At 32.5% G+C, this 13,242-nt stretch overlaps 1 protein-coding gene and 1 long non-coding RNA gene across 5 annotated transcripts; both read left to right on the top strand.

Annotated features, from left to right (window-relative positions):
- Positions 1-3,190: 3,190 nt before the first annotated feature.
- LOC111807562 (deSI-like protein At4g17486) lies at positions 3,191-5,546 on the top strand. 2 transcript variants are annotated; one of them, XM_023693333.1, is made up of 3 exons: positions 3,191-3,633; positions 4,227-4,514; positions 5,046-5,546. In XM_023693333.1, the coding sequence occupies exons 1-3, from the start codon at positions 3,495-3,497 to the stop codon at positions 5,264-5,266; spliced, it is 648 nt and encodes a 215-aa protein (XP_023549101.1). In that variant the 5' UTR covers positions 3,191-3,494; the 3' UTR covers positions 5,267-5,546. The 2 variants fall into 2 exon arrangements, with proteins under 2 accessions (XP_023549101.1, XP_023549100.1); XM_023693332.1 differs by having other exon boundaries at positions 3,192-3,633; positions 5,019-5,546.
- Positions 5,547-6,523: 977 nt separating this feature from the next.
- On the top strand, positions 6,524-8,990 carry LOC111806617. 3 transcript variants are annotated; one of them, XR_002816845.1, is made up of 3 exons: positions 6,524-6,623; positions 8,106-8,184; positions 8,559-8,990. It is a non-coding gene; the product is annotated as an uncharacterized LOC111806617 (long non-coding RNA). The 3 variants fall into 3 exon arrangements; XR_002816844.1 differs by having other exon boundaries at positions 8,074-8,184; XR_002816846.1 differs by lacking the exon at positions 6,524-6,623 and adding an exon at positions 6,636-6,688 and having other exon boundaries at positions 8,074-8,184.
- The last annotated feature ends 4,252 nt before the right edge of the window (positions 8,991-13,242 follow it).

The following is a 13,242-nucleotide window of genomic DNA, read 5'->3' as shown; positions in this document are numbered from 1 at the left end:
TACATAAGTGAGAGAATGTACAAAAAGAAAAGACTGCAAAACGAGATTTAGAGCATAATTAAAAAGACTTTCTAAGTGTTTAAAAAAATCTTTTTAAACACTTAAATAAGTCATTCCAGACGAACTCTTAACGTTATTTTTCAAATGATCTAAAGACATGCAAGCCAAGATAATAGTGATGGTCAATGGAGTGAATTCCTGTTCCATGTTTCACATAAACAGTAACACTTGTGCTCATATAAGGATGTGTATTTGAATGAAAAAAAGGAAGACCAACCTCATGGAAGGGTCGTCTCTCTTGAAATCAAACAAGTTTATGTGGTGCAAGATCCCCAGTTGTGCTACCCATGACATCACATTTTCTTGATTTCATACGTTGGGTACTTTTCAGTAGATCATGTTAGGAATCACGAACCTCCGCAATGGTATGATATTGTCCACTTTGAACATAAGCTCTCGTGACTTTGCTTTTGGTTTCTCCAAAAAGCCAATGGATGTATTCTTTACTTATAAACCCATGATCAACTCCTTAATTAGCAGATGTGAGACTCCTCTCCCAACAATCCTCAATAGATCAGTCCATTGGAAAAGTCCCGATCAAGTCGACATCAATATCTCGGTATTTCATTGGTCAGCACATACTGTATTCTCAGAGAATAAGATAGAAAAGAAACTGGAATCTTATAATAAAACAGAATCATTATTATTAAAATCCCATATTACAAGGACTTCCCAAAATAAAGCAGAAAATATCACGATGTCTTGAAAATGGCATGAGAAGGCAGGGAATCTTACCTCAGCAGTTGGGTTGTCTAGTCATTGAGTTATACTTCATAGCTCTCCATTTTTTCTAGTAAAGCCATCAAATTTATGAGTGGGTGAAAGACTAAAATGGCGGTAGTTTCTGCACGAAGATAAGATTTTAATTAGTAAAAGGATTTGAGTGCTTCTCCTAACTGGAATGAGATGTCACATCATCATTTGGGCGCAATGTTCCCACTTCATTCTCCTTAATTTAAGCGCTATGTCCACGCTGCTAGTTGGAATGGCGAGGAAACCATAAGTGCTGAGCAATTTAAGAAGCAGCAACTTCATTCTCCTCAGTTTGTGTACAATACTACTATGTATTCTGGATAGTTCAGTACATTAGGGTCAATATTACTCACCAAAAATCGATATCCAACAGCGCCAATAGCGCCAACAGCAGACAACTATCCTCATATGAAAATACTGCAGAGTCAATAATTTCAACTGATTATAATTTCCATTCATCTAAAGAACTCTGTTTATCCTTGTTCTTCAAAGATTTATGAAGGAAAACAGAGCCGCACTCCTTGCTTCGGCATATTCATTATCCAATTCCCTGCGTACAAACATAGTCATCTCAGAAAATTCGGAGACATTGTGATTTAATAACTGGGGGAAGATGATAATATTAAAATAAGATCGAGATTATGAAGATTGTCACCGACACAATATGCAAGCAATTATTTATTCATACTGTTCATCATACTTGGATTCAGAATATGGAAAATATTGAGGGCCATCAAACTCATACTTGAATTCAGGGCCAGCATAGGGTTGAGTTGGCATTGTTTCTAGACTATCTGGCCAAGCTAAGCACCTCCATTCCCGGAGAACATGGTAGTTCTAGGGAAGCATGGTGGTGCATATTATTCAATCGAAATTCTTCTACTACAGAAGAGTTATTTCTCCCGAAAAACAACCCACTAAGAAACAGCGATTCTCAATTTTTCAACCGTTCGTGAATATTTTTGCTTGCTAATTACAGGGACGCTCGTGTAGCTCCTGTGGATTAATTGTAAGAAAAAAACGAAGAACCGAGAGCAGAACTCATCCATACAATAAATTATTAATCTCAACAAACTATCCAAAGCTAATTACGGAGCTACAATACAAAAATTTAAGAACTACGAAACCCGATGGACACTAAATTAACTTTTTCACAGCTTCTAGATCTCATATTTCTTTCCGCGGCAGATAAAAGAACAGAGAAGCAAACCTGATTGGGAGGAGAGAAATCAAGTTCATATCAGAAATCAAGCTCCTTCGAAAACGAATCTGAGCATGTCGGAAATGTAGGGTTTTCAGGTGGGAATGTGATGGGATTTTGTCTGTGCGCTTGCAAAATTAGTGCTTTGTGAGAAGAAGAAGAAGAAGAAATGGTCGAATCACTGGCGCCATTATCTGTGGTGAATTTGAATTGAGGAAGATGAAGAGGAAATTCCTCGCGGGGTTTAGGGTTTAAGCTTCGCGCTCAAAGACTAAATTTAAAATAAATAAATAAATAAATAAAATTTTCATTTTTCACACGTCCCTAACTCTCTACCATATTTAAAATTTTTAAAATAAACGGATGTTTTAGGTATCAAAATAATTTTTGTATTTAATTAAATCATAAATTTTTTTATTTTGTATGATGAGTTTATGAATATAAAAAATTAAATCCTGCATTTAAAATTAAAATATCTTGTGCGTACAAATTAAATACTTTGTAACTTATTATATACCTAAATTTCACATTGAATTAAACATTTAATCCTCTATTTAATACTCTCTAAAATACAATATCCTCTATTTAATACTCTCTAAAATACAATATTTTATGTCAGATTAAAATGTATTTAAAGGGGTTTTTACGCCCATATAATTAATGTTTTATTTTCCGATTTCATAATTCATCTTCTTGAGGGCTAGCGTCCACACCACCTATTATCTGGCTCTAATATCATTCGTAACAGTCTAAGTCCACCACTAACAGATATTATCCCGTTTTGGCTTCCAATAATCCCTGTTGCTTGACTTTGATACTAGATATTGTACCGTTTTGGCTCGTTATGTATCCTCACAATTTTAAATAGAGAAATGGCCTCCAGCATCCACACTACACGTTGCTTGACTCTAATACCATATATTGTCACGTTGTGTGTCCTCACAATTTAAAAAAAAAAAATCAATAATATATATATATATATATATATATATATATATATATATATATGAAATGTAATCATTGAAAAGATTATAATCTTTTTTAATGATAGAAATTAAATTAAAAATACTATTATTAAAAGTAGGGAGACTATATTAAAATATTATTTAAACTTTAGCTAAAAAAACATTTAATCTAATTATTAAAAAAAAAAATTATGTAAGTTATATAAACTTGGCCAGAACGAGAAAATTAGGGAGCCAGCTAAAAAGCTCTCAGTGGCATTTATGTAATTGGAGCCAAAAACCGAGCCCGATGGTATACCCTCACCAAACTAGGATCGTCCACGGTCCAGATCATTTCTACGGTGTTCAACAACGAGTCGCCGCCGGTGACGCCCGTTAGAATTAGAAACTAAGAAACAAGAGTTTCCGTTCTTCTCCACAGATTTTGAATTTCAAAATTTCCGTTTCTCGAGGACTTCACGCTACGTTTTATCGGTTCCGTCTTTTGAGAGTTCTTGGCCATGAATTGAGACGGAATGATGTTGTTGTTTAAGAAACCAATCGAAGAACGCACCGGAGGATCCGTGCCGGTGTATCTGAATGTCTACGATCTAACCGCGATCAATGGCTACGCTTACTGGTTTGGCCTCGGCGTTTTCCATTCCGGAGTTCAAGGTCAGTAATGGTAGTAATTGCTTCCGTTTGATCTTCGTTTTCTAAGGCGTTTCCTGAGTTTTTTCTGTTTTCTCTTGGCCGAATCTCTATTGCTGCTTTTGCGTTTTTTTTTCTTATTTTTTTTTTGTGATCTTGCTAATTCGTTGATGCGATGTGATGCGATATGCGACATTCTTTTTTAATTTTGTGTTTGGATGGGAAGAAGATTTCAGTGACTGTTAACTGTGTGTACTGTGAATCGTGAGATGCATCGGGTGTGAGAAAATGTTCTGATTAGCCAAACGCTTTTCGTGAACTGCCAACTTGTTCTACGGCAAGTTTTCATCTCGATTCTGCATTTTTTTTCTATCAATTAGACTACCAAAAAGCTATCGAACTTCGAGCCCGATTAGGCAGAATTTTATTAAAAGGCATATACTCGTATCTGATTTCGCTACTATTTCCGGCTTTTCGTTTGAATGAACCAACTCGTTTCTTTATAGTATGCGATTTCGTGGTCGATGTCGGTGGAGTTCTTATGCTCAATCTGGTAGATCTTTCAGTTAAATTTGTCGAACTCGATTTGACATTTCTTCTGTGGATTTCGATTGTAGTTCATGGTGTGGAATACGCATTTGGAGCTCACGAGCGCTCAACAACGGGAATTTTTGAAGGAGTGCCGAAGCAATGCGACGGATTTCGATTTAGGAAGACAGTTTTGGTAGGCAAAACAGATATGAAACCAACAGAGGTGAGAGCTTTAATGGATGAACTTGCCCAATCCTACAAGGGAAATGCTTACAATTTGATCACCAAAAACTGCAACCATTTTTGCAATGATGCTTGTGTTAAACTCACAGGGAATTCCATCCCAAACTGGGTTAATCGCCTTGCTAGAATTGGTAAGAAAGTACCTCTTTCTTTTTATTCATTCATGACCTGTTTAGCATATCAGATTCTCTTTTCCGTTTGTGCATTTCTACTGATTTCAAGTCCATTTAAGAGTTTCACATAATTTTCTGATGAACATGAACACGACCCAAATTGAGCTTTCCAGTTCATCATTTTTCTTGAAATGATCGTGGGTCGTGAGTTCATAAGTAAGTAATACATCTCCACTTGTATGATGGAGAGCCCAAAACAAAGTCATGGGAGCTTAGGCTCAAAATGGACAATATCATACCATTCGGGAGAGTCGTAATTCCTAACTGTTCTTTAGTAGTAAGATGATCTAGCTGAGATATTATTTGTTGAGACCGTTATAACAATTTTGATAGTTTTGTTGGATCCGAGAAAGTAACTGAAAAAGTATTTCGAATTTGTATCTAGTTTACGTGCCTACTTGGTTTTGTGCTGCACCATTTTGGATCAATTGGGCTGTTTCTTTTTTTCTGTTCATTTTTCAGGCTTTCTTTGCAATTGTGTTCTACCAGTGACCTTGAATTCCACCAGAATCCGCCACCACAACAGAATAGAAGACAAGGTTGTAACCATGGAAACAAAGAAGGAATTGACAAATGAATCAACAAAAACTCCCAGTTCTGATTCTACTTCATCTCCTTCCTCGGCGGTTTGCCGAGGAAGAACTCGGACGAGACGAGCTCCTCCTCCGTGTTCTCCATTGCCTTCTCATTCTTTATCCTCGTCTTCATGAGGAACAGACATGATTGGAACCTCAGCAGCTCCATTGGAAGTGCTGGAAGAAGGTGAGACAGTCACAATTCTTAGCTTTTCCTCTATAATATTCTTCTTTATGATCTTGGAAGATCAAATTCAAATCAGAAGCCATTGATTTGCATGCTTTCAATTCCCTTCATTTGCCTCTGAATTGTTTTCTTGTATTATTTCTACTTCTTGTAAAAGTTAATATCATTGTGAAGTTAAAATCACAATTCATACTCTCATAATTTAAACAAAGTGTGGACTTTTTGTTACTTGAAATTTAAGTAATCACAATCTTCTTGTCAAAGTGAAGAAAAAATCACTTGAGATGATTGGACAAGAAGTTACAATCATGGAGACATTTTATTATTTATTTTCTCTCTCTTTCTCTCTCTCTTTTATTTATTTATTTTTAGGTAGAAAATAAGTTTAGATTAAAATTATAGCTGAGATTATAACAATTAAATACTGAATATAAATACGAATTAAACGTTTAATTTCTAAATTTATAATAAAGGAAACCCAAGTCAAAATCGAAATCTAAATAAATGTTTTAATTCTTAGTGTTTCTGTATTTTTGTAATAAATTTAAATGTTTTCAAATTTAAACTAAATTATGAAACTAAAAAAAAAAAAAAAAAAAAAAAANAATTGTTTAAAAATATATATTTTTAATTTTAGATTTTGGAGTTCAAATGTTTTCTTATGAAATAAAAATCCTTATTATTTAACAATATTAAAAAAATAGAATTATTTAAGATGAAGGGCCAGAATAAAATTAAAGAAAAATAAATTATTTGGTTAAGGACAAAAAAAAAAAAAAAAGAAAAAAAAAGAGGTTTTCTGGATGACAATGTTCTAACTTTATAGTTAGAAAAATAGTGTTTATAGATTTAATTTTTAAAAATAAAACATTAAATTGTTATTAAATGAAGCTCTCATTTTTTAAAACTTTTATAGTTATTTTATATTTTTAATAATTTTTTTAGTTTTTATTATTAGTAAAAAAAATATATTAATAACTATTAGCATTTTCTGCAAACATATTCACCTAACGTGTTTTGTTACATGAAAAAAAAAAAAAATATATATATATATATATATATATATTATTTAACCAAAAAAGGTTTTAAAAGATAATTGGATTGTATAAAAAATTGGGCCCATGGGGTCCATATGGGCCTTTCTAAAAGCCCACGTTCGGATGGCCGGGTTTCGCCTACTCTCGTTCAATCTAACGGGCAAAAAAACAGTATCAGCCAGCATTTTGGTTCGTTCTCTTTGGAATTCTGCCATTGCTTTCACTTCATCGCCACGGTTTTTCTTCAATCCCTTCGGTCACGGCACTGGTACCTTCTCTCTCTTTCTCTGCTATTCATTCTCTCTGTTGTTCTTTAATCGATGCGATACGGAGGTAGATTCATGTTTCTGAATCTTGTATTTTCGTTGCTATTGTTGTTACTGCCGCGCACTCCAATTCTTGTTAATTTTTAGTTGTTTTGAGAAGTTCATGTACGAATATATGTTTCTATCAATGTTTTGGTTGAGATGTTACCGATGCAACGCTTTGTTTTCTCTATCGTTTCGGAAGATGTTTGCCCTAATTTTCGCTTCATGATTCTGTATGTGTTCGTTGCCAATTCCTCATCAGTTAAAAGTTGAAAATATCAAGAACATTTCGATTGATACGGTTCTTTCAAGTAGAAATGAAAATTAAGACATAGTTAGGTTCATAACTTTTTCGAGATTGGAGAGATACATTTACTACCTTGTCCAAACACTATTTGACTTCTTTGGATATGGAGTGTCGGATTCTCTCTTCTCTGGTGTCAGTAGGCACCGAGTTTTTTTCCTCCTCATATCCAATATGTGGCCCGACCTCTTAGCCACTCTACTATTTCATTTGTTTCCCTGTCCTCGTGGCTGGGGAATGAGATCATAGTATTAGTGATTGGCTATGAAGTTACAGCTGTGATATTACGAATTATTTAAGCCATGTGTGGATGGATCCTCATCTTTATCAACTTCCCCACACTATCCCCCACATCCACCCATGCTTGTTGAGCTCATTATTATTCTTATTAATTGCGCTTCCTTTTGAGTATCAGACTGGATGTGTGGCTGCCTTTACAGTTCATTAAGTTTTTTTTTCGTTATTAGTACATTATTATTGTGCCCAACCTTGACATAGTTTCCTATAGTTCTATTCTCTATTTGCTTTTCAAGATTCTCCTCTCTTGATTATTCCAATTTGTTCAGTCTATTTGCTTCAAGTAATTGGATGGAAGAACTAATAGCTATGCCATAGTGTTGCTAACTTGATGAGGCAATACCAGAAAATATGCTAATCAAGAATTCGAGACTTGCGTTAATGTGCTTGCTTGTCTACTGAATTTAAGAATCGTTTTTTAGGTGTGGTTCATTGAAGGAAGGGTAGAGGGTCCATGATTCGATTCTAAATGAAGTAAAATTACGTCTAAATATCACAATTAGGACCCAAGAATAGATTATTCTGCCGCCTCTTATACTTTTGGCTATCAAGATAAAGGACGGTGGGGTGTATAATATTTGTCAAATTGACTAGGACCTCAGAAATCTTTGATTTGATATTGTAACCAGCAAATGACTTTAATCCCCCTCCATTTCAGAAAAGTGGTATAAAATCTTATTTTATTGTCCTTTTTTTTATGGATCTCACCTCTTGGAACTGCATGATCTAATGGTGCTTATACTTTATCTGACAAAGACTGCAAACATTGCTTTCCAATTTGAACACTATTTTTCTTGGGGATCCTGCAGATTTGATGTTTTTCTTTGTTCCATCATTGAAGGGTCCAATGTCGGAATCTGTTGTGTGGCCAATACACACTAATGTCAAGCATTGAATCGCCAATACCAATTAATTACCAAGTAAGGAGAGAAATCAAGTTGTTTTCTTGCTTTTAAGTTTTATGTTCCTTTTGATTTTGGAACTATATATTAGGCATGCCTAAAGGGAGGGCTTTTACCTCGTGGGTCGTGAAAGTCTATCCTCTTGCTTTAAACCTCCAAATCATCGAGCAATCTAAACTTCTTTTACACTATCTACTTGTTGCCATATATTCATGCTCTTTTGCATGTGAATCCGCCCGTTTGGACTTACTTTCCAAGTTCATAATCTAATCGATTTCCCATTTCATTTCTCCTCTTAACTGAATCACCCAAAACTAAAGTCTAGTTTTTAAATATGTTCTTACCAATATTCATTCATGATGATTGTTTTCCTCTACGTGCATGTGTACCAGAAATGTGCAACTTGATCTGCCTTCATGTATGGGTGTGGAATCAATAAATTTGAATTGTGAGATTGGGTGGAGGTAAGGGATCTCTCTCTCTCCCTCTCTTAATTCTTATTGTTCTTTTCAATCGCAAGAAATCCTTATTTTGCATACAGATCTGTTAATTTCGTTTGTGAGGTCAAAATTAGATTCTGAGATGTGAAAAAGTGTTCTCCCTCTTCTCCTTGGATCCATTAATGGGGGGAGAATTTCTTCTACATCGCCCTTTACAATTTATATTATTACGAAGTCATCATTATTGTTGTTATATTTAAAATGATAGTTAACAAGTCTGTCAAAGTCCCATAACTTTAGAGGGGGAAATTAATCAAATTCTTACAAACCTCTAAATTGGCATTATTGACACTATAAAAATTGAGATATAATATTTGGAGAATATATTCATTATGAAATATATCTTAGATACCTTTATTTCATTTGCATTATATTTTATTTTAGTCTCAATATTTAATTAGTTTATATTTTTTTTTATTTGTAGGTATTAGTTGGTAGCTTCTATTTTATTTAAACGTTGTGAATATGAATGAGAATACACATCTTTGATTTCAATTCTATTTCTATTTCTCATTCTTAACAAAACCTACGTTTATTTTCAATTTTACCCTTGCGGTTAGATTGTTGTGTATGGAACTTAGAAAAATAAAAAGAAAACAATTATCAAACTAGACCCACCTTTTTTTTCTTTCAAACTTCGACCAAAGTTTAATTTAATTTTAAAAAAATTACAAAACAGGGACAAATTTACAAATCAGCCTAAAATCCCACATGAGCCCATTAAGAACACAGGCATCGGCCCTATAATAGTTAAAATTCGACCACACACTGAAAAATAGCCCAAAAAAAAAAAAAAAAAAAAAAAACAGTTGGGTTTTCAGCTAAAATTATGATTATGAAATTACACGAATCCTCTCAATTTTACCCTCAAAATTTGATCCATGATGAACATGTCCGGAAACCGGAAACTAGTCAAATAAATAAAATATAAGTAGAATTATCGAGGATAAAATGTATTTGTTTATCATATGATATTGTTAGATGAACACTACTCTCCACAATGGTATGACATTGTCCTATAAACTCTCATGACTTTGCTTTGGGCTTCGCAAGGGTTCATGGAGAGAGTACTCTTTGATTATAAACTCAAATCATTTCTGGTCCTCCAACAGATATTTCTAATGGTAACTAGTTTGTCCTATAAACTCTCATGACTTTGCTTTGGGCTTCGCAAGGGTTCATGGAGCTCTCTTTGATTATAAACTCAAATCATTTCTGGTCCTCCAACAGATATTTCTAATGATAACTAGTTTGATAATTGGAAGTTTAACAATGCAATTTATTTTAAATTTAAATTTAAAGCTTAGATTTTATTTAAATAAAATAATTCAGCCAACATTTATGATTTTGGATGTTTAAGTTATTTAGTAAAGTTTATTATTATTAAAATAATTGAATTTTGCGATTTCAAGTCTTGGAAGGAAAAGTGAAGGGATTGGAACTTGGAAGTCAAAAAAAACTCACTAAGATCTATGAATGGGCCCACAAAATCTAGCATTTTATTATTTATTTAACGAACTCCCCAAATTTTAATAATAATAATAATAATAATTAACTTTGTTTGTTTGAGTATATGCAAAGAAAAGAACTTTATAATTTTGCAATTTATTTACATTTTAATATAAAAAAAGTGATTGCTTTCTTACATCTTTTGAAAAATTTAAATGCATGCCACTACCTCCAAATTGCCAATCAAATCATCCTAAATAATAATTTTCTAATTAGAAACCTAAAAAATAAAAAATAAAATAAATAAATTAGGGTTTAGGGTTTAGAGTTTTTTACCCTGTTAAATTTTTATAATAAATAAATTATTATAAATTGTAAGTTTAAGTTTTTTACTAGGTTAAATTTTGAAAAGTACCGTTTCACGTAAGTTCAAGTTTCTAAGTTTGGATTTGTGTGTTTAGTATGTCTTTAAGCTTTCAATTTTGGATATAACGAAGAACTATTAGAGAGTTATTGACACGAAATTGAAAATCTAAACATAAATATTAAGGATGTTCAAAGAACTTGATGACCCGAAAAATTCGATCAACTCAACCTAATACATACCATTTGGGTTCAAATGGATGAAAACTTTATGGATTGAGTTGGTTCACGAGTTCTCCTATAACTAGGTTGGCTACAACCTAGCCAAATAGGTTCAAGATTATTTATTTCTAACCATTTTTAATTATTTGGAAGGTAATTTTAATTAAATATTTGAAAATAAGTACAAAAACAAAAATTTGACTAAAGGACCCGAATAACCAAAACCAACTTAGCCAAAAAAAAAAAAAAAAAAAAAAAAAAAAAAAAAAAAAAAAAAAAAAAAANCTCAACTCGACCCGACTCAATCCAACCTAACTGACGAACACTCCTAACAAATACAATAGTTCACGACTAAACTAGTAATTTAACATTACATTTATGATAGTCTATTAATTCGAGTAATTTAACCATGTGAAAAATATTTTCATATTAAATTAGTCACATTTACAAATATAGAGATGGAGTAGCAAATTTAAGATCATATTATATAAAATTAAAGATACAAAATGATGTTGGTTGATTCTATAATTAATTATTTATATTATAACCATACCAAACCCTTTAACTAATTTTTTTTTTATTTTTATAAATATTATATAACCAAAAAATAACATATGTTTTTTTTCTTTTATTCCTGGTTTAGTCAAAGTCAAACAAACCACTTGTAATTAATTAAAAATTAAAAATTAGGTGTAGTTTCAAATTTGACCATATTTAAACGCATTTTAATTATAGCAATTCTACGTTGGGTGACCTCTTAGAAATTTTCATGTCCTAGAAAGACTCGTATTGACCTGTGGGGATAATATTTACTCTTAATAAGCGGGAAGTAGGTAACATAACTACATTGTAAGGGATGCAAGAAAATGTCGGAGTTGTTAGGTGCCAAATTTGGATTCCAAATCCTGAACATGAGACGCTACAATTTATAACACGAAAAAGCTTAAATTATAAGACTGAAATTCAACACGGAAAACATACGAGAGCACGAAAAAAGAGATTTAAGTGAACATCTTAGATAGCTCAAGAAAATTTCTAGCGTTAGATTAATATATAATTTTTTTTACTCTTTTTCTTTTCATATTTACGATAAACGAACGTATAAAAATGATGTAGAACATATGAAATGAAATCTTATATAATCTAATAACGTGTCGTAATACTAAGATTTTTCCCGACACCTTCCGACGTGGAGTTACATGTGATGTGAGGTCGTCTCGTGGTCGTGGTGGGTCTAGTTGCTTCTGCTGCTATACATTAAATGCTTATCACTGAATTGCATGTGCCTTTGTCCATAAAAAACACCCTACATTTCACATTCCTTTCTAATTTTATTTTTGTCTTTAAAAATTTAATCTCTCTTTTTATTTTTTTTAATATTTTATTTATTTATTTATTTATTTAAAAATATATTTTAATTCTTAACTACATATAAAGAACAAAAATAAATTTTAATAAACTGTTTTTCTTTTTTAAATTTGATTATAATTATAATTCAAATGTTTCCTTAAAAATTATGAAAATTATATTACTTATTGTAATTAAAATTAAATTTGAAGGACTAAATTGAAAATTTTTAAAATTATAAAGATAGAATTAAAATTTGGACCAATAAAACATTCGAAAATAAGATTATAAATATGATAAAATTTAATCATGAAAAGGGCTTCACCAATCACTTGGTCACAATGAAACAACCTAAATTGGTCCCGTTCTAAGAGAAATCTTATCCTTTTGTTTTGTCCGATTCTTCAAAGAGGTAGAATTAATTAGAGACCAATTTAAGAATAGTTCAACTGATTAAAACATATAAATCTTTGATAAAAAGATCAGATATTTGAATATCTCAGATATATATGTTGACATTGAACTAAAAAAACAAAGAAAAATGGGATGTGGGTTGACCGAGTGATATGTCATATGGAGAGGTTTCCTATGTTGAGAATCGAACGACGTTGCTTTATGTCTTGAACTACTTTCGAAACATAAGATTGTTCTTACCGACTTAAAAGGGGTCATTTTAGTACGTTTTGTCGTCATTCACGTGATTTCTTGAAAAAATTTCAAAATGGTCACTCAGCATGAATTTCTCTAAACCAAACTATTGGAGTTCTTACGATATAGCCACCGAAAAGAAATGTTCAATTCTTTGAACATGGTCTCAGTTAACTGTCTTATACACGAGCGTTACAAGAAGTCTTTACAATTCTCATTCTTTATTCTTTAAGTTCATCAAATACGAACATGAAAATCGAACTATCGACCATTAGAATGAATTCACGTTAGAATTGACCTTTCGAACGTTAGAACATGACATGTTTACGACTAGTGTGGGGGAGGCAATTATAGTTATATAGTTAGAGGGAGTTTATGGTCGGGTTATGGAGAGTTGATGTCGGCGTTGGTGTAGTGATTAGGGTAAGATTTTATTAGTGGGTCTGTGTGTTCAACCATGGAGGGCCCGACGTCGTTTTTTCCGAAAATGATGTTTCAAACATCTTGCATGGTCGGCCTCTTTGGCCATATTCCGACCAACCAACAC

This window comes from Cucurbita pepo, chromosome LG12 (genome assembly GCF_002806865.2).
Source record: "Cucurbita pepo subsp. pepo cultivar mu-cu-16 chromosome LG12, ASM280686v2, whole genome shotgun sequence".
NCBI lineage: Eukaryota > Viridiplantae > Streptophyta > Magnoliopsida > Cucurbitales > Cucurbitaceae > Cucurbita > Cucurbita pepo.
Note: the sequence above shows the minus strand (reverse complement) of the source record. Positions and strands in the feature narration are given on the sequence as shown.